The sequence below is a fragment of the Lactuca serriola genome, chromosome 8 (genome assembly GCF_051521515.1).
Source record: "Lactuca serriola cultivar US96UC23 chromosome 8, Lser_US96UC23_V15, whole genome shotgun sequence".
NCBI lineage: Eukaryota > Viridiplantae > Streptophyta > Magnoliopsida > Asterales > Asteraceae > Lactuca > Lactuca serriola.
This window is the reverse complement of record NC_136415.1, coordinates 19,866,899-19,887,157: the sequence shown is the minus strand read 5'-3', so window position 1 is coordinate 19,887,157 and position 20,259 is coordinate 19,866,899. Positions and strand designations below refer to the sequence as shown.

The 20,259-nt window shown below is 34.1% G+C and overlaps 3 protein-coding genes across 5 annotated transcripts; 1 reads left to right on the top strand and 2 right to left on the bottom strand.

The window, feature by feature from the left end:
• Positions 1-344: 344 nt before the first annotated feature.
• Positions 345-2,654, bottom strand: LOC145070172 (Integral membrane Yip1 family protein). Its single transcript, XM_079017118.1, has 6 exons — positions 2,383-2,654; positions 1,612-1,651; positions 1,423-1,503; positions 1,160-1,322; positions 816-1,089; positions 345-724 (listed from the first exon to the last, which is right to left on the bottom strand). The coding sequence occupies exons 1-6, from the start codon at positions 2,437-2,439 to the stop codon at positions 533-535; spliced, it is 807 nt and encodes a 268-aa protein (XP_078873244.1). The 5' UTR covers positions 2,440-2,654; the 3' UTR covers positions 345-532.
• A 7,648-nt stretch (positions 2,655-10,302) lies between these two features.
• LOC145069261 (folylpolyglutamate synthase-like) lies at positions 10,303-13,819 on the top strand. Of its 3 annotated transcripts, none has more exons than XM_079016208.1 (15): positions 10,303-10,621; positions 10,757-10,899; positions 11,119-11,244; positions 11,328-11,437; positions 11,524-11,584; positions 11,693-11,833; positions 11,980-12,040; positions 12,149-12,195; positions 12,286-12,363; positions 12,450-12,602; positions 12,698-12,904; positions 12,995-13,073; positions 13,147-13,308; positions 13,419-13,519; positions 13,625-13,819. In XM_079016208.1, exons 3-15 carry the CDS (start codon positions 11,209-11,211, stop codon positions 13,682-13,684), a joined length of 1,296 nt encoding a protein of 431 aa, XP_078872334.1. In that variant the 5' UTR covers positions 10,303-10,621; positions 10,757-10,899; positions 11,119-11,208; the 3' UTR covers positions 13,685-13,819. The 3 variants fall into 3 exon arrangements, with proteins under 3 accessions (XP_078872334.1, XP_078872333.1, XP_078872335.1); XM_079016207.1 differs by having other exon boundaries at positions 10,739-10,899; positions 11,179-11,244; XM_079016209.1 differs by lacking the exons at positions 10,303-10,621; positions 10,757-10,899; positions 11,119-11,244 and having other exon boundaries at positions 11,423-11,437; positions 11,524-11,615.
• A 1,103-nt stretch (positions 13,820-14,922) lies between these two features.
• Positions 14,923-18,718, bottom strand: NEDD1 (Transducin/WD40 repeat-like superfamily protein). The gene is made up of 9 exons (XM_079013604.1): positions 18,262-18,718; positions 18,008-18,120; positions 17,620-17,880; positions 17,311-17,481; positions 17,009-17,230; positions 16,401-16,916; positions 15,803-16,324; positions 15,557-15,730; positions 14,923-15,470 (listed from the first exon to the last, which is right to left on the bottom strand). Exons 1-9 carry the CDS (start codon positions 18,416-18,418, stop codon positions 15,363-15,365), a joined length of 2,244 nt encoding a protein of 747 aa, XP_078869730.1. The 5' UTR covers positions 18,419-18,718; the 3' UTR covers positions 14,923-15,362.
• Positions 18,719-20,259: the final 1,541 nt, after the last annotated feature.

The following is a 20,259-nucleotide window of genomic DNA, read 5'->3' as shown; positions in this document are numbered from 1 at the left end:
TTTTTATACATATTCTTTTGGAACCTAATTTTACAGATTTAGTTTTTTTTTTTTTCTTTTTGCACGGGTCAAATCAAGATCCGATTATCTGTTACGCCTTTGGCCATATTTAGTGGATTGATGGCTATAAGATGAGTCATCGGGTTTAAATTAAACTACAAGTTAGAGAAATTACTAGGATTGTATTAGGCACCATGTTATTATCCAATTTTCCAAACGTTGTTTTATAGAGTAAAAATGTTCATTTTATACACATAATAGATCCCGTTAATCTTTATCAGATATAAAGTTATGAGTTTAAACGTTGATACAAATTTCATTAAACCAACTTAACACGTATACGCTACAAAATCACATAATGTCCAACTCCAAAAGCATCATTCTATTTTACACACAAATCCAAATCAAAAACACATTCTTCCATTTCTATAAGATGCCTATAAAACTATCACAATCTCTACAATCACCAACTTCCAAAATTCACTTGCAATAAGCAAAAAAAAAAAGCAAAAAAAATTATATGGTAACTCCCTCATTGAAAGAACCATGACTTGATAAAAATAGCAAGACCAAACTGCAACACACATGCAGCAACTAACACAAGGGTCAACTCAGTCAACTCCACATGAGACCTCAGATTCAAACCAACAAAAGCTGCAGACGCGACACCTGTTATGATCGTGATGCTCCATCTCACAAATTCCACAGGTATAACCAACAAAACCTACCAAACATGTTTGTTAGAATGTAAGGGTAAAATAGTCATTTAGTCTCATTCAAACAGTTTATTCAGCAGGTTAAAAATGGATACTTACAGAACTGAGAATGAAAATGAAGAGAGAGTATCCCCACATGCACCACAAGTGAACAAGCCCAACTTTTGAACCAAAATACTGAAGCAACAAGTAAAAACCAAGTGGAACTAGAAATGCATAACCATACACTACAATGGCTGACACCTGGAAGTAGTTCACATCAAAGCTCCATGCAACACTAGAATCGCCTTTTTTAATCATTAAATACGTGGCAAGATTACCCACTGAAGCTATCACAAATACCAATGTGGTAGCAATCCAGATGAGCCCATATCTAAATATGTATAAAGAAAAAGGTTAATATTTCAAGATTCTTAGCTAGAGTTCATAATCATGAAACTTACAGATCTGGGTTAGCTTCAATTTTCCTGAAAAAGTCACCAGTGGGGTATAAAGAACTTGTTAATCTGTTCACAACATCATCTGTATCAACATTAAAGTATTGTGTGTAGGATGAGATGCTGAATGCTCCATTCCAACTGTTGGCAGATTGTTGTCCATTTCCATCTGTATATATATAGAAATACAGGAAATTAGGTTATACTTATTGGGTATCTGTCACTTGATCATCTTATGAAAATTTATAGAGAGTGTGATGTAACAATACCACTTGGGCCTGTGAGAGTCTGGTAACCCCTACCACCAGCATTACTGTTAGGAGGAAATATTTGCAGGTTTGCTTCAGGATCTACAGAAGATTTGAATAACAGGTAAATAGGGTACATGCTTTTAATTCAATTATAGTTGGAAAGAGACATTAACAAGCTATAAAACAATATCTTAAAGAATTTCATACCCTGTTGTATGACTGGAGCCTTTACTTCTGTGATGACAGCCTGAATATAATGGAGAAATCACATAATTATCTAGATGTTAATCATGAATAAGTCTTTCATGTGTTTACATCTAACACATATATTGACATATTGAACCTAGTAAAAGCATACAGATTAACACAGTAACAGACTAACAGGACACATGATACGTTAACCCTAAACACAGACTGATATTTCACAAATTAACCAAAATTCGTGATACATTTTTAGTTCATAATCAATTTGAATTTGACAAATGGCTTTTAGGAAATCATTTGGCAGATCAAACCATCCAAATGTTCACCTAGAAAGAAGCTAGTGTTTTGTCTTTGGATATAGATGGGATTAGTTTCAACATCAAATTGGTAATGAATGTTACACTTTGAGAAAAGTGGATAACTACTTAAACCGTATAACGATTAACAAGTCATGTAAATCTGCAATAGCGTAATGTCGGTAGAAGATTTTAAAACGGAAGTAGTGCATTGGTATTTCCGCCAACGTAACACGGTTCAATAGAAAACAATTTTCCAATAAAACACAGTTCAAAAGCATATGTCTACAGCTACAACACAAATCAAAACGAAAAACGAACAAAATAGTGAAAGATCATAAACTTTCACCCTCCGATCACTTCACATCCCCGACTTGAGATCAATTTTACAACATCAAGCGATGGCAAAGAATTGTAACAGTGATTATAAATTAGGGCAAATTTACAGTATAAAAACATGATATTAAAGACTGCATACCGGAACCGAACCAGGCAAGTGACTAGTAGGAAGGCTGGTGTAGGAAGATTCCGCCATGGAATAGTGTTTGTCGGTGAGGGGAAGAAGAAGAAATGGAGGTTTTCAACAAGTCATATTAATGCAGTCGGGATGAAATTCGATCGAGATTGGAGTTTTCTTTTGGTGGAATTGATGAACAAAATGGAGCCCTAATTACGAGAACAAAACTATAGAATTAAATAAAGCGACACTCCTCAACTAGGCTTGTCGTTTACTAACTGGTCGACCTGATAACGTGTTCGGAGGAAACTGAATTTGTGAAACGAAATTAAAATTGAGATACTTACGAAAATATCAATAATCAATGCTTTTCTAAGTCACATTAAAAAAACCAACATACAAATTCAACGTTTTACATCTTCGATTATTTCAGCGTCAAGTCGAAGCCATCACTAAATTTTCACGAAGAAAGTTTTCATTTTTTTTTAACGAGAAAATGATACAAATGCCCTACGAACTTTTTATGATTTACTCGTGAGTAGGGATGTGCAAAAGGACCGAACCGGCCCGAACCGGACCGGACCGGGGAACCGGCTTCGGCCAAAATCAAGAACCGAACCGGCCCGGCGGTTCTACCGGTTCCCGGTTCTATCGGTTCTTGTCGTGTCTTCAAATGTTGGAACCGCTCCTTGAAATATAGCATCATACGGTTCCGGTTTTTGCCGGTTCTACCGGTTCCGGTTAAATCGGTTCCGGTTCCTACCGGTTCCCGGTTCCAAAAATCCACAAAAATAACGTCCCGGTCCCGGCCCGATCGGTTCCATCGGGTTCCGGTTCCGGTGCCGGTTCCGGTTCCGGCCGGTTCCCCGGTCCATATGCTCATCCCTACTCGTGAGTTTCTAAAGGTTTTTGTCGGGCTTTATGGGTAGACATGGCAAACGTGTCGTGTCGTGTCGGGTTCGTATCGTGTCAATACATTAAACGGGTTGAAAGGATTTGACTTTAACCCGACCCGTTTAATTATCGTGTTGTGCTGTGTCAACCCGTTTATTTTCGTGTCGGGTTTCGGGTTAAAGTTTAGACCTTGTAAATATGTTGTGTCATGTCGGGTTGAAATATTTTAAAGGTTGGAAAGTAGAAGTTGTGGACGCAAAAAGAAAAAAGTGAAACACTAGAGTTATGAGATGGAATGAAGAAATTTATAGTAAGTTTAGAAAGAAAAATGAAAAGAGTTAAAGTTGGGAAGCAAAAGGGATATGTGGCGAAGATGACTAAAATTAAGTAACTTTGAAAATTTGAATATTACTTCTAATTATTGAGTTTGGCTCACTACAAGTCTATAACATATAATATATTTATAAAAATATGAAATTTATAATAAATAATATATAATTAAACGAGTCATATTCGAGTCATCTTCGAGTTGAAAGTTTTGACCCTAACCCTACCCATTTAAGTATCGTATCGTGTCGTGTTGTGTCAACCCGTTTACATAAACGTGTCGAAATCTCTGACCCTAACCCGCTATTTTTGTGTCGGGTTTTCGTGTCGGGTTTTCGTGTCGTATCATGTTTTGTCAGGTCTATTTATGGGTCCCTAAACTAGCATATGATCTGCTCTTTCAGTCCATGTCAACTTGTAATAGTCAGTTCAGTGACATTTTAGACCACAAAAACTCACATTATACCCCTATAAAGCCAAAAAAATAAGTTCGGGGATCAATACGAATTGAGTGTTAATCGGATTTAGAAGAAAAGGAAAGTCTTTTTTTGTACGAATTGATCCCCGAACTTAATTTTTTGGCTTTATAAGCGCACAATATGAGTTTTTTTTATCTCAAAGGTATTGAACCGGCTATTACAAGTTGACAATGACTAAAAGAGCAAATCATATCCTAGTTTAGGGACCCATAAAGTCCGACAAAAAGCTTTAGGGACTCAACGGATAAACCCTAGAAAGTTCGTAGGGCATTTATGTCATTTTCCCTTTTTTATATCAAGAAAAGACATCACATCACAACATTTAGGAGTAAGTAAAGCCGATAAAACACAAAACCAATAACACACAAAACATAATATTTATGTGTATGAGTTATCCAACATAGTTCATAATAATTATTCTATGAGTTATTAAACAGAGGTTACAACTATAATTCAACAGAGATTCGTTTACTCAACTAGACAGGTTACAGCTACAATTCAACAAAGATTCATTTACTCAACTAGGGATCAGACCTAAAATTCTAATGGGTCAAATCCATTAAATTATAGGCCCATAAAAGGTCAACCAATCACAATCCGTTATGGATGTTATTCGTACCGGAACCGGACCGAACTTGAATAAACCGAAAACCGAATAAGATTAATTAGAGGAACCGAAAACCGAACCGATTAAACCAATATGGGTCTGGTTCGGTAATGGATATTACCTTAATCATCCAAATACAATACGATTAAGGATCGAAAAGAACTGAATAAACCGTATTGTTTGGTACTTTTTTTTAACTTAGGGGGTTGTTTTTGTAATTATTTAAGATATTAGAAATGTAATAAAATATATTTTCGGATGTATTAAACTATTTCTATCATGGGGTTTCACAAGTTTTAAAATAATATTTTTATTTTATATTTTTAACATGATATGATGTTACAGTTAAATGTTAATTCATATCATTTCATTTATAAAAAAATTAAAATAAAAAAATAAACACGATTGATTATAGGTGATTATAAATTATATGCATCAAAATCTTTAGATATAGTTATAAAAACAATATATTTAACACTAATCATTAAACACCAAAAAATTCATATATAAATATATAAGTTGAACATTAAACATTAAACACCCTAACGAAAATATGAATAAGCCTAAAATACATACCCGAGAATCGAACCAGATAGCTTATTCGGTCCAAATTTGGTCTTGTTCCTTTAGAAACGATTAAGCAGTTATTCGGGTAACCCATACTGAAATACCTGAGAACCGAATAAGTCTAACATACGTACCAGAGAACCGAAGCAGATAGCTTATTTGTTCGGTTCGGTTCTAGTTCCAGTATGCAATCCAAACACTCATCCCTACAATTCGTCATGCAGTCGCTTCTGAAACTTTCATCATTGATAAACATTTCATTTGTCACCAACAATGCACCATTGGCACATCAAGTGTCAATAAGTGGCAACCCTTGTCACTTGGTGGAACCTCCCGTGCATGACACTTAGTGGAGGCTCCATGACAATACATCATGTGCCATTTCCTTGAGCATATTCAACTTCTGAGTATCCTTGGACAATCTTGAGCATCATAGTGTACACATCATAGCATATGTGGCACATCAACTAATATCATGGCTCATCAGGGAGGTTTGTGGCACACCCTTGCACCAAGATGGCACATCTTATACAAGGGTGGTGCATCCACTTCAAGTGTGGCGCATAAAGCTTCAAGGATGGCACATCATCCTCCTAGCTGGCACATCCTCCTCAATTGTGGTGTATATTCCGCTAAGTTGGTGCATTCTCCTCACGATGGCATTTGCTTCTTCTAGATGGAACATCTTGATTCCAAAGTGGCACATTGTGACATCCCCAAAATCACGGCCAGAAAATACCGATTTTGTTTATGCTTTGTTTAAAAATCATAGTAACATTTTAAATAAAAGTGTTGCGGAATTTGTCCCAAAACAAAATATGATAAAGATTTATCAAAAGCATTTCCATAGAAATGTATTTCATTAAAAGACTTGGGATGTCATGTTCCTACAGATCAAAAGCATAAACAGTACAATATAAGTCTTACTACATTATTTCATATCTACAGGCCTATATCCGTAATCCCTCGTCCAAACATTATATCTATGCTCAAGTGCCACTACCTGTAATACATAAGGTTTTCAACCCACAATAAATAAGTTTATTAATTTCATCAATCAACAATAACCCGATTACCCGTTCCCGTTATCCTCACTTTACGTCCCTAAACACCTATCATGAGGGACCTAGCCTAAGGATCATTATCGGGACGGACACTACTGCTAAGGGGATTCCTCAGCAATAAATGTCCTAAAGGCAACCATGTGGGGGATGGAGTACACCGGTGAACACATCGTTCACAAACACCTACAGGTTGCGAGCCTGCTAGTGTTCCAATGGACTGTCTAGAAGAGTCCGTGGTCGTCATCCATACTCCGTTGGATGACAGAATCAACAACACCAACATCGAGGCCTCTCATCATTTTATCACACATCACCTATTACATCTACCCATGTTTTACCCCAACATTTTCGTAGATATAAAATACATATACAGTTTAAATCATTGAAAACATGTATAACAATGTTCATCCGACATAGATAGCAAGTATTCAGATAATATGCACACATAGCACGTAATTTATATAAAATACTTCATATCTATGTGTAAGCTGAAAGTAACTATGCACTCACTTGTTAAAGTGATGATTCCAAAATCGGGCAGCGCTTGCTTCTAACGATTCTATTTTCCTTCGACGAAACATAGCATTATTATCGCAAAATTTTAGTCTAATATTTACCGTGACCAACTATTAGTCTTAGTATTATTATTATTATTATTATTATTATTATATAAGCGTTAAACAATATTTTCCAACCACTATGTACAGACAGGGGCCAGACATAAAACACCGGAGGGCATGACCATTTTGGCATATAGCACTTCTGAAATCCAACAATCCTATGCGGCCCTTTAAACTAGATTTCTCGTACCGCGAGTAGTTTATATATATATATATATATATATATATATATATATATATATATATATATTATAACGACACTTATATAAGTTATAATAATAGCTCAAATATTTATTATAAGTTCATAATAACAATACTAATTTTAAATATAAGCTATATTAAAATAAGGTAAGCATAACTTACTTACAATGGGGTTTTAGCTAGGAGTCGGGCTCTGCAGGGGCAGAACTTCGTCGCTGAATCTTTCTAAGAAAGATTCGTGCAGCGCTTCAGCGCTCACCTTACTATACTAAACTACAGAAAGAGAAGTCGAATCACGAGGGACCGAAATGCTCGGGGGATAAGGAGAGAAAGACTCTTGAATCAAGAGAATGGTGCAAAAAATATGAGAGCCCAAGGCTCTTATTTATACTAATTGAATTTTCAAAAACTACCCTCCATAATTAGTTAATGACCTTTTAGTTATATAAACAACTAAACACCCCTCTATAATAATACTATTTTAAATGGATTTAATGATATTTGTACTAAACTAATGTTGAAAGAAGTCAACATTAGTCTTATAATGACCGCATCGTCGATACCTTTCTAATGATATATACATATGTATATATATGTGTACGTATACATGATTTATACTTTATTTTAATACGTAAATATGCTATTATAATTTGTAACTCGTTCATACGAACTCCGTTTTTTACGTTCTTTATATCCACGCGTAGGTGGAGACGTACTCTACAACTTTCGTTTAGACTCCGTCGGCTAATTTTGACTTTATTTTTAAAGTTATATTTTTAACAGGCTGGGACAGGATTGGTCTGTTTAAAATCTCATAACTTCTTCATACGAAGTCAGATTTGGGCGTTCTTTTTATGGACACTCTCAGTTTAACATATTCTACGACTTTCATTTAGATTTCTAAGGCTAAAAGTCGCTCTATCGTAAGTTCACTATTTACGCTTCCCGGTGTCGCGCCGGTTCCGTCGTGAAACTTCGACAGGTCATAACTTCTTCGTTATAACTCGGATTTCGGCATTCCTTATATCCCCGGAATCCTTGTTTCGACCACTACAACTTTATGTAAAGATATCGGGCTTATCTTACACTTTAATTTTGACGCTTATTTTTATTCTTTATTAATTATACATTTATAATCAAACAATAAACACATAAACACACATAATTCACATAATACTCAAATATTTCATCTTTATTACTTCAAAAAGAGTTACAATAGTTGACCTAGACTATTACATTGACAAATATGCTTAGCCCTGAAACCCAGGCGTTACACACACCTTGTCTATAGGTGGCACGCCATCTTCCCAAATGGCACATCCAATATTCTAAGTGGCAAATCCACTCTTAAAGTGGCTCATCTTCATCATGGAGCATCATCAAATGCTTTATTCCTTTCTCAGATGTTTCATTCCTTTTTTAAAATGTTCCATTGAACTCCAAATGCTCCATGTGAATGCTCCAAATGCTCAAGTCACATTTACACAAGTAAGTATTTATTAAATATAATTTAGAATAACTAGAAAATTTTTCTTGTATCTATATATATGTTAGGCTAGTTTGTTACTTTATATGTTGTATCTTTGTACTATATATATTGGTCAATGTACAAGATACCCACTCAAGGCAAAATACTCTTATATGGTATCAGCCAAAATTATAGTCCAACCCTAAAATCCCCCCTCCCCCCCGACTATTTCTTCTGTCCATGTCGATCATCTCTACATCAGAGGCTTCTTTTCCTCTTGCCACCATCCTTCATTTGTTCACGATTAAACTCAATGCAACTAATTATCTCTTATGGCGTAATAAGGTATTACCACTCCTTTATTTTCAAATTTTGATTGATCATGTCGATGGTACTCTTCTTCCTCCTACTGCAATCATCGAATTAGAGGACAAATCTGCCCCCAATCTTTCCTTCTCTACCTAGACAAAAACTGATCATAAAATCTTTCCTTGTCTTGCAATCTTCTTTGTCTGAGACTCTGAGGAAGCTATACCTGAGACTATAGGTCTTCAAACCACCATATATGTTTAGGGAAGTCTTGAGCTTGGGAAGAAACCATTTGCGAATTGCAGTTTCCATGTTATTACAATGAATAATGGTTGTTTCCATGGCACGTGAAGTTTCAAATGTAGCCTGCAAAAACAACTATCCTTCGTGAATGATTAAAATGTTTCTTTTATAAGTCATAACACATTATACGACATAACACTATTGATGATGTTAGTTCTATTAGTTAGACGAAACATTTTCCCCGATGTCACCACCATGACTATACCACTTATATGAGGCCACTATCAAGACTTTACCTCTTCATTGTTCATTAGGACCTGTAACCATTAGTCAGACATGAAAACCTTCTGTCTTCATCCTATGATGAAGAAGATAAGTAGAGCACACTTTCTTTCCTTCAAGATTATTAAACCACCTATGTTTTACGATGATAATATAAGCACCTTATGAGAAATAAAATACAAAGAACATGTGCAAAGTGAAAAGGTGACAAAACATGACAGACAAAAAAAAAATCTAAAAACAATGATTTAAGTATATTAGTTTTTGTTTGTAAACTTATAGTAGTGTGTTGTCAAGTTATTCGACAAGGCTTTAAGGAGTGAGGATCTCCAACTGATTGGTTCTTGGATATTGTTTTTCTTTTTTCCTTTTTTTTCCCTCAAAAAGCATTTGTATTAAATTATCACGTTATCATTCTCTATATTTTTTATGATATACATGCTAAGCTTACTTGACTTTTAAAAAAACTAAAAAAATCATATATGTCATTTATAATACACCTATGATATTTTGAAGAACTATTCTTTAATCAGATCTAAAGTATTTTTGAAACATAATCCCTTATTCGATTTTCTTAAAACACCCCATACAAAAAAGAATTGAATTAATATAGTTATTAGTTTAGTTATTGATTGGTAATCTCATTTGCAAAAGTAAGCTTGTAAAACGTCTTTAACATCTTGTAGATCCAAGTACCATTACTTATTAATCTCTTATCTCTTAAGTAATTAACAAACACAGGTTATTTATTTATTTTGGCTAAACAAGCCTTCAAACAAAATATATTTTTAATTATAAAATAAAAATGCTATATTATTAAAAGGAAAGAAAGATCTACTTGGATGAAAAAGCCAAAAGAATATTTTTTATTCACCCACCCCAAGAAAAAATAGAGAATTCAAAAGGCATTTTTCCAACGAAATCGATGCTAGACGAAGAAGTGTGTTCCCTCCATCACCACTCCCCTTTCATCTCTTCTTCTTCTTCACCCACACTTCAGCTCTTACCTTCTTCCGCCGCCGTTAATTGCATACATTCAGATCTCCGGATATCTTCATCTTCACTTCCTTTAGCTACTTCCTGCTTTATGAAGAGGTGAAGACACGCACATACATAAACCGAGTTTTAGCATTTACTATTAATCGAACCGATTCAGGTTCTGGAAACTCAGACACTAACTCAATTAAACATGGCAAAAGGTAATTTATTTGATTCACTTCATGCGTTGTATGATGACATTTGTATTTCAGTTTTGAATCCGTGTTTTTTTAACATCATTTTAATTTGAAGTAATTGAACTGAAACTGATTTGTTAGATGTTGTTGGTGGAGAAGGAGAACCTGGATTCAGAAAACCTAGTAGTGTTTCGTCTTATGATGAAGCGATGGATGCTTTGTCTTCTCTCATCACCAAAAAGAATCGTGCTGATAAGATCGTCGTCGACCATAGATATGAGCTGATGTTTGAGTATGTTAAGGTAGCATTAACAACTTTGATTTTATACTGCAATTTGATTTTTGAATTATAGTATCAAACCTGGTACCTTTACTAAATTGAAAATCCGAGTAGATTTTGTCATTAATAGTTTTTATATTGATGTTATAGGTGTAAAATTCAGCTTAATAGTACTTATTTCTGTAAAGTTCATCATGTTGTACATCATATCTTGTAACTCAATATGATTATTCTTTCTTAGGGTGTGAGTGATAACAAAATCTATGATGATTTATGGTTCCCCCACTCACTGTTCTTGTAGATTTTGGAATTAGAGGAACCAATTTCCCAGATGAAGATCATCCATGTTGCAGGCACAAAAGGAAAGGTAAAGATGTTAGTTATTAGCTTAGATCAGCACCATTTAATGTAGGAGTTTTGTATTTATATCCAAATTTGGATTGTTTACAGGGATCAACATGCGTGTTCACTGAAGCTATCTTACGCAATTGTGGCTTTCGCACTGGACTCTTCACATCTCCTCACCTCATTGATGTTAGAGAAAGATTTCAATTGGATGGGTGAGTTTTCCAGGTTTATAACTCTAATTTGCTCAACTTTTAACTGTAGAAGGTTGTTTAATTTCCCCAATTTTGGTCTGTTTCAGTAAGGACATAAGCAAAGAGAAGTTTTTGGCATACTTCTGGTGGTGTTGGGATAGACTGAAGGCATGATTTCTGATCTGTGTACTATATGAATGTAATTCACCCATAACCACAACAAGAAAATATATAGTATTATAATAAATTCTTACTTTTTTGTGTTTCCATATACAGAAAAAATGCGGTGATGATATTCCAATGCCAACTTTATTCCGCTTCCTTGCTTTACTTGCTTTCAAAATATTTGCAACAGAGCAAGTAGATGTTGCTGTTATGGAGGTGGGATTAGGTGGAAAGACTGATGCAACCAATGTGGTATGCAAATATATATATATATATATATATATATATATATATATATATATATATATATACACGCTTATCATATGTCCTCTCTTACATAGTAGTTACACAATAGTTACATACAAGAAATCAATCTAATATGAAGAACAACTTTTCAGGTTCAGACACCTGTAGTATGTGGAATCACACCACTAGGGTATGACCATACTGAAGTTCTTGGTTAGTGTTTGCATATTTTTAATCTTATTTTATGTTCCTTGTTAAAATTCAACATAGGGTGTTACAAATCTTGAACCATTTAAAATTTATTTCAATATTGATGAGCAGGAAATACTCTTGGAGAAATTGCTGGTGAGAAAGCTGGTATCTTTAAGGTGCTTCTTCACATCACAATTCACATGCCCTTCTAAATATGTGATTTTGATAAGATCAATACACATGTCATTTGTACTTTGTTTTTGCAGAAAGGTGTTCCAGCATTTAGTGTTTCACAACCAGAAGAAGCCATGCAAGTGCTTAAAGAAAAAGCCTCCCAGTTAGATGTAATTTACAATTCTGTAACATTTTTAAATCCCAAAATATCACAAAATATTCATATTACACTTTAATTTAAATTACACTATGACAGGTGAATCTTGAAGTGGCAAACATGTTGGATAGTAAATTGCTAAATGGATTACATTTAGGGCTTGCAGGGGAACACCAATATATAAATGCAGGGCTAGCCATCATGTTAAGCTCCACATGGCTCCAAAGGACAGGTCATTTGGAACTTGAGACTGTAAGCTTATGTTAAAAGTGAAACATTTGTCAGCATATGTTTATTAAATCTTTCAAAAAGAAAATTTTCCATTTTTTTTTTGTTGTTCGATACAGAGTTATTTGTCTGAGAGATTCATCAAAGGGCTAACAAGTGCAAAATTACAAGGAAGGGCTCAGATTATTCCTGACAATGTATGTGAAGGTGATGTGGTGTTTTATTTGGATGGAGCACATAGTCCTGAAAGCATGGAAGTCTGTGCAAATTGGTTTTCCATAGCAATTGGTGGTGATAGTGATAACTCCAGGAAGGACTCTGCACAGGTTAGAGTTTTACTATTTGTCTAAAACTTTATATGAATATTTAAAACAGTGTAAGATGAATTTTGACATTTTGTAGTTTTTTATTTGAAGATATTATTGTTCAATTGTATGTCGGTGAGGGACCCACAGTTGCTGTTTCCGCGGTTGGTGGACACATGTGGTGGTCATGGTAAGTATTATGAATTATGCATTTTATTTATAATAATATTTGGTTACATGAACATTTGATATTAATATTTCAGGTGTAAAGTTTAAAAAGGCGATATTTGTGCCAAATATGTCGGTTTACAACAAAGTTGGATCATCTTTGCCACAAACTGATTTACAAGAAGTTGATAATTCATGGCAGCTGACACTTGGAAGAGTATGGGAGAATATTACATGCTGCAGTAAAAGTGAAACAGGTACATTACATAAAATTAATTTCCTAGTAAAATAGACAGACATACAGAGTTGAGTTGAGAGTGATTTTGTTATATTTTATTTTTATAATAATAATAATAATAATTATCAGGAAGTTGTGAAAGTAAAAACAGTATGGTGTTTTCATCACTTCCATTGGCCATAAAATGGTTGAGAGACACTGCCAAACAAAATAAGTCTGTTCGGCTGCAGGTATATCCATCCCCTTCCTTTCATTTTTACTAATAAGTTATAATGATAATTATTTGCTTTTGCTTAATATATTATAATTATTTTTGGAAAAAAATATATTATTAGGTCCTGGTTACTGGTTCGTTGCATTTGGTGGGTGATGTTATGAAATTAGTGAACAAATAACTCAACAAACTCAAAATTCTTACATGTTACAACAACAAAGATGGATTTAACATTTATTCTAGTTTATGTTTCATTGTATTTGTATCAAAAATATATCTAATGTTGATATTAGTGTTATTGTATCTGTTTGTGATACTTGGCTTGGTTTTTTGTAAAATATTACTACCATTGATTACTATTATTTTTATTAAAATTACTATTACTACATAACCAATCTCCCTGGGGAGCTTTTTCAATAAGATTTTTTGGTATTATATCGACAAAGTAAAAACCTTGTAAACCTTTTCACACTGCTTGTTCAAGGATCCTACCAATATCAATTAATGTATAGAGCAAATGTAAAAGCTTTGTGGAATACATTGTCGATTTGCAAAAGATGCTGACGGTTATGAAATGAAAAACTAAGATTTTTTGACAATTGAGTAAATTAACCATTATAAATGAGTTTTTTTAATGAAATAACATTTTCTTTTTAGTTTTTGGAAAATGATTGCTTACTCCTGAATGCGACATTCCGTTCAAGTTTTGCGGTTCTTTTTTGTTTTTCTCATATTTATGTTTGAAATATCCATTTTTTAAGTATTAAATTTTAGTGATTCAACAAAATGTTTGATTTTATGTATCCTAAATAGTTCACATTTACTATATTTGTTTAACTTTTAATTAATTTAAGTAAAAAATAACCTTTTTTTTCAAAATTCAAAAATTGTTCCTCAGATTTTGGACTTGTTTTGAAATTCCGATTTTTTTTTGAACTCCGAATTTAGTAATCCCAAAATATCAATCCAAAATATACTTTTTTTGTCAAAAAAAAATTATTTTTTTCTCGTTTCCATTCTAGCCTTAGTGGTTATTTTGCTGAAAATAATTCTTTTGGTTATTTTATTCGAAAATATTTTCTTCAAAAATACACATTACATTATCATAGATTACTCAATTTCCCTTTCTAAACATTACATAGCTTATTGATTAAATTAATTATTTTTAAAACTGTGTGCCTTTGAGGGAGGTATTTATGTATTATTGGCATGGTGATGTTATAATTATAAATTATTATTTTTTCAAATTAAATGAACTTTAAGAAAACTAAAAATAAATTCATTGCAAAATATTAATTTCAAAACATAATTTTTCATTTAAAAAAAAAAAAAAAAAAAAAAAAAAAAACAAACAAACAAACTATGATTGAAATTTCAAAACTAAATATAATTTGAATAACTGCAAGACATTAATAGCGATTAGAAAACATTCCAAAATTACCTAAAAGTAACAATAAACAACATGAATCATTTATGTTCATCAACTTTAGATAAATCAAAGATTCCATCACATCCTATATACATAACATGTTCTACCACTCACTCAGCTCTTAAAAGTCAAAACATTGACTTTTCCATTTTCTTTCCTTCTTTCCCAAGACCAAAATCATCATTCATCACCCACAGCCCACAACTAGAAACCTCAATACAACAACCAACAAAAACCCTCCTTCCACATCAAGTAACTTTTCAATTTTTCAAACCATAATACTTGATTTCTCATTGCAAAATCACACAATTTGTTCATTTTCATAACAGTGGTTAATTGCAATGAAAAGTCAAACATAATGGTTCAAAAAGTCAACTCAATTTATAAACACAGTAACACACACACACACGAGTAAATTGTTAAATAATGCTCACAAAAGCTGTCGCAGTTCCTGATTCTCTTTACGCAACAACTGTATTTCCTTCATAAGCTCCGCCTGATTTTCCAAAATCGCCCTCATTGCATTCGACGTTTGCATCTACAAAAAAAAAGACACATAATGAGTGAAACATATTATATAAAAGATAAAAAAAAAAAAAAAAAACAAAAAACAAAAAAACAAACCTCTTGCATATGAAATTGTCTTAGAACTTCAATATGAAGATTTCTAACATCTTCATGAATGGATTTCTGAAAAGAACCAAGAGCTTCATCAAGAGTCCCTTGAAACAATTGCAGAGAAAACGAAGATCCCTGTTGTGAACTATTTGTTTTCTGTGCTTGTGTCTCCAATGCACCCTGTCTCACAAAAACCACAATTTACAAAAACACCCTCCAAAAAAAACAAAAACTTAATTTAAATCCACTCACATTCATTGATTCCATGGCAGCCGATGACATGTCATGCCTAGGTGTCAAGCTATTCAAAAGCTCTTCTCTCGTTTCACCTCCTGTTTTCTTCATCATTTTCGGGGACCCCACACCCACAGCTGTTGAAGTCCCATCACTAAAAGACGGATTAGTGCTTATCCTCTCAGCATAACTTGAAAATCTTCGTGTTGGAGTTGAAGATTCTAAGCTCCCTTTTATGCCAACTGAAAGAGATGCTAAAGGGCTATCTTGATTAGATGTTGATGAGCTCTCATACACACGAAGATTAGCTAATGGTGGCAACCCTGAACTAAGATCCTCAAGTCCAGTCAGCATAGACCCCGTGGAAGATGATGTCATCGCTGCAAATCGTGAAGGTAGTGACACTTGTTGACGTGGCGGACGGATGAACTTATCGGATAATCTCTCACCACCCCATGCTTCTGGAGGTGTAATGGATGATGGTTCTTCACTTTTTGGAGAAGAAGATGGTGGCTGAGAGATTGGAGTCTGGTTATCATCCTGTGTAAATTTTGTAGTTTTGTAATTTTATTTTTGTTTTAAAAAAATGTTACATATTGTTGTTTACATTGATTACCTGTGTTAAAGTTGAGCTAGGTTTCCAGTCAAAAATGGAGTGAGGATCACTGCCTACATCAGAAGATGAAACAAATCTTTTTGATGAAGGAAACAAAAGAGAAGTCTTTTTGTCAAAATCTTTTTTAGTTCCTTCCCATAGCTTATCAAAAGAGGGAGTAATTGGTTGAACTTCCACAAGTGGAGAAAAAACCTCCATGTCATCTTTGTAATTATAACTTCTTGGAGCATGTAATCTTGCTAACCCACCAGCCCTTAATGTGCTTCTCAGTGGCGTTTCTTCACTTGTAGATGATTCAGACATTGATGGGGTAACTAGCTCTGGAGAGGGTCCGGATCCTGCCCGGGAAATTCGGGCAGCAGAGATTAAATGGGCAGATGTTGTTGCTGATGGAAGAGGGTCAGGCATCACAATTGAATCATCCACAGTGCCTCCCATTAAAGCTGTATCTGGTGTGCAAGTTTTTTCATTTACATATATTGGTTTTGATCTTTGCCAACATAAACTTGTCACAGCCTGATGTAAATAAGCAAGATTAAAAAAAAAAAAAAAAAAAAAAGAAAAAAAAGGAAACATAATTTAAATAAGATATATGAAGACGGGTTTACCTCAGAATTTGCATATGCGCGAAGAACAGTAAAAGGTTGAGGCTTTGCACGAACATCATAAAACACCACCTGTCCAGTTGTTGTTCCAGCTGCTAAAGTATGTCCATCATCACGAAAAGCCACTGAAGAAAAAGGGGATTCATAGGGTATGCAATATGAAGGTCGTCTTGATCCTGAGTCAAAAGTGTATAGCTTTTTATCCAGTCCCACACTAGCAATCATCTGTCAAATACCAAAAAAAACTTATAACAGAAAGAACAATATAAATGTACAAAAATGATGATTCAGGTTGAAAGAGAGACCTTGTCATTTGAAGGTGAAAAACTAACACCAGCAGTTGGTGCAGAATGCTGCTTTAACCAAGAAACTTTTGGGTTGCGACCAGTTGTATCCCATAAATGAACAGAGCCATCATCGCCAGCTGTCACTAAAAGGTGTCTGCTAATCCGTGAATAATCAAGCACCCTCAAGACCTGAGAGCTCGAACCATCAGACAAACATCTAGCACAATCAGGAAAACAAAGGTACATGAATTACAAACACCAATAAGAACTAAGATTCTTAATGGTTTTGTGATGGATAGAAAGTTGGAGAAGATTTAGAAGACACACCTGTCCATTTGGATCCTTGAGTTCAGTAGCCCTTGCACCTGATGCAAGGTTGTGAATTATAAGATCACCACTAAGACTAATGGAAGCTAGATGTTCGTCTTTGCAATTGTATTTCACATCTGTTATTGTGTCTGTGTGACCTTTTAACCACTTTATACACTTTCTTCTCTGTAAATCCCATATTCTCACAGTTTGACCACTTCCACCGGAACAAATGTAACGAGATGCTTTGGAACTGAAGTTGATAGTGAAAATAGACTCCTGCAACATGAGAAATCGATCAAAAGAAGGTACAATACAAAGAGGATTACCTATTGATTGTCTTGTGAAATTTGAGAGGCAATTTAAATCATATGAAAGATATATGTCGTACTGAAGATCAGCTCACCTCAGCATTGTCACCACTGTCGCTGCCGGCCGTAGGAATAGTTCCCATGCTTTGACCATTCTTTCGCCATAACGATATCCTTTTATCATCACCAGCACTAGCCACCACCAAATCTAATCACAATCCCATCTTAAAACTTCAGGATGGTTTTTGCAATTTAGAAGCTCACAATCACGGCATTATATGAAAAACGGAAACATCGATTCTTTTAATCAAATTAAACCAACAAAAGGAGAAGAAAAGAAGGAACTTACTCGTATGATTCCACTTTACGGAGTTAACTTGAGAACCGGGTGAAGGCGTGTGGCTGAGAATACAAGGATCGCCAGGATCCATCGAGACATCGAAAAGTTTAACGGTGTCGCCGCCGCTAGCGGCCAAAAGCGACATTGCTGGATCGGCGAAGTTCATTAGTTATTAGGGCTTGATCTTGATGAGATATGGAGGAAGGTCTAATCACGTCGGAGAGTCGACTGATACGAATTATAACATCGGATCGAAGTGAATACAATCAAAATTAAACCAAAAAGGAGTGATGCAATTAGAATTTACAAATGATGAAATGTGATGGATTGAGGGTAAAAGTGGGATGAATTTGATGTGATATATCTTCTTTTCTCGTGATGATTTTGAAACCCTAGAGAGAGAAATTTTCAAAAATAGTGTGAGGGCTCGGCGCCCTTGTAACTTTGGGAAAATGGCCCCAATCACTTTTGTCATCTAATTTGAAAAATACTCAAAATTCAAAGAGCACGTCGACTCAAATATCAACTATGATATTGTATATTTCTCTCAACATGTTTGACATGTGCCTAGAGTATATTTCTCTCTAATTAGGGATGTTATATTATAGTTGGAATCGGACAAAACCGAAACCAAATACACCAAAAACCGAATAAGAATAATCTGAAAAATCGAAAACCGAACCAATCAAACCAATATGGGTTCGATTTGGTTTGGATATAATTAAAAACCAAAAAAAATAAATGTTAGTTAAAAAAAAACTTTTAATACCCTCTAATACCCTCGGGAGAAATCGAAAACCTAACCAAGCAAAGTCATGTGGTTCAGAAGTTTTACATTCCGAATCTGGTGTGTCAAATGATTAATCTCAAAATAAATTTCCTGAAAATTATATAACGTCTGTAAATTCGAGCTAGACAATTAAGATATAATAAGTAATAGTAATTTTTATAATTAAAATCTTTGATTAGGATAATCTATAGTCATGTGTGTTGTAGACAATATAAGTTTCGTAGTAAGAAAAATAGGGAAGATCAACTGAATCGTCCGTAAATCGTAAAAATAAGTGCGATAATATATATATATATATATATATATATATATATATATATATATATATATATATATATATATATATATATATATAAAGTACACATTGTCCAGATTCCGAAATTATAAATTTTGTAAAAATCCGACTTTATATGAATTGGATATGATTTTTATAAAGATATAAAAGTCAGTCACGCACAAAGAATGTGTGACGTTAAAAGAAAATGGTTGATTTTTTGGATAAAGTCAGTCACGCACGAAGAGAATGGTTGATTTTTTGGATAAAGTCACCAAAATAAAAGTCGTACTACTCTTAAAGATATGAATTTTGGTAAAAATAACACCAAAATCAGAGTTTGTACGAGAGAGTTATAATTTTTGCAAAATCATTAAATCATATAAAAATAAGGGCTAAAAGTAATGTCATATTTAATCGATGGAGCCTAAAGAAAAGTTGCAGTACTCGTCGAGGGCAACACATGGAAAAAAAGAAGAACGTCAAAAACGGAGTTCGTATGAAGAAGTTATGGAATTTACAAAATCTAGGATTTGCGTCCCGCGTAGTGCACGTCGGGTACGCGATGCATGCTTCTAGAAAGTGAAAACGCGGACCACAGAGAGCCTGACACGTGGCACAAAGTTGTTAGGGGGGAGGGGGTGTCAAGCGTTTCAGCAAAGTCATGTGGTTCAGAAGTTTTACACTCCGAATTTGGTGTGTCAAATGATGAATCTCAAAATAAAATTCCTGAAAATTGTGTAACGTCTGTAAATTCGAGCTAGACAATTAAGATATACTAAGTAGTAGTAATTATTATAATTAAAATCTTTGATTAGGATAATCTATAGTCATGAGTGTTGTAGACTTTATAATATACGTTTCATAGTAAGAAAGATAGGGAAAATCAACTGAATCGTCCGTAAATCGTAAAAATAAGTGTGACAATATATATATATATATA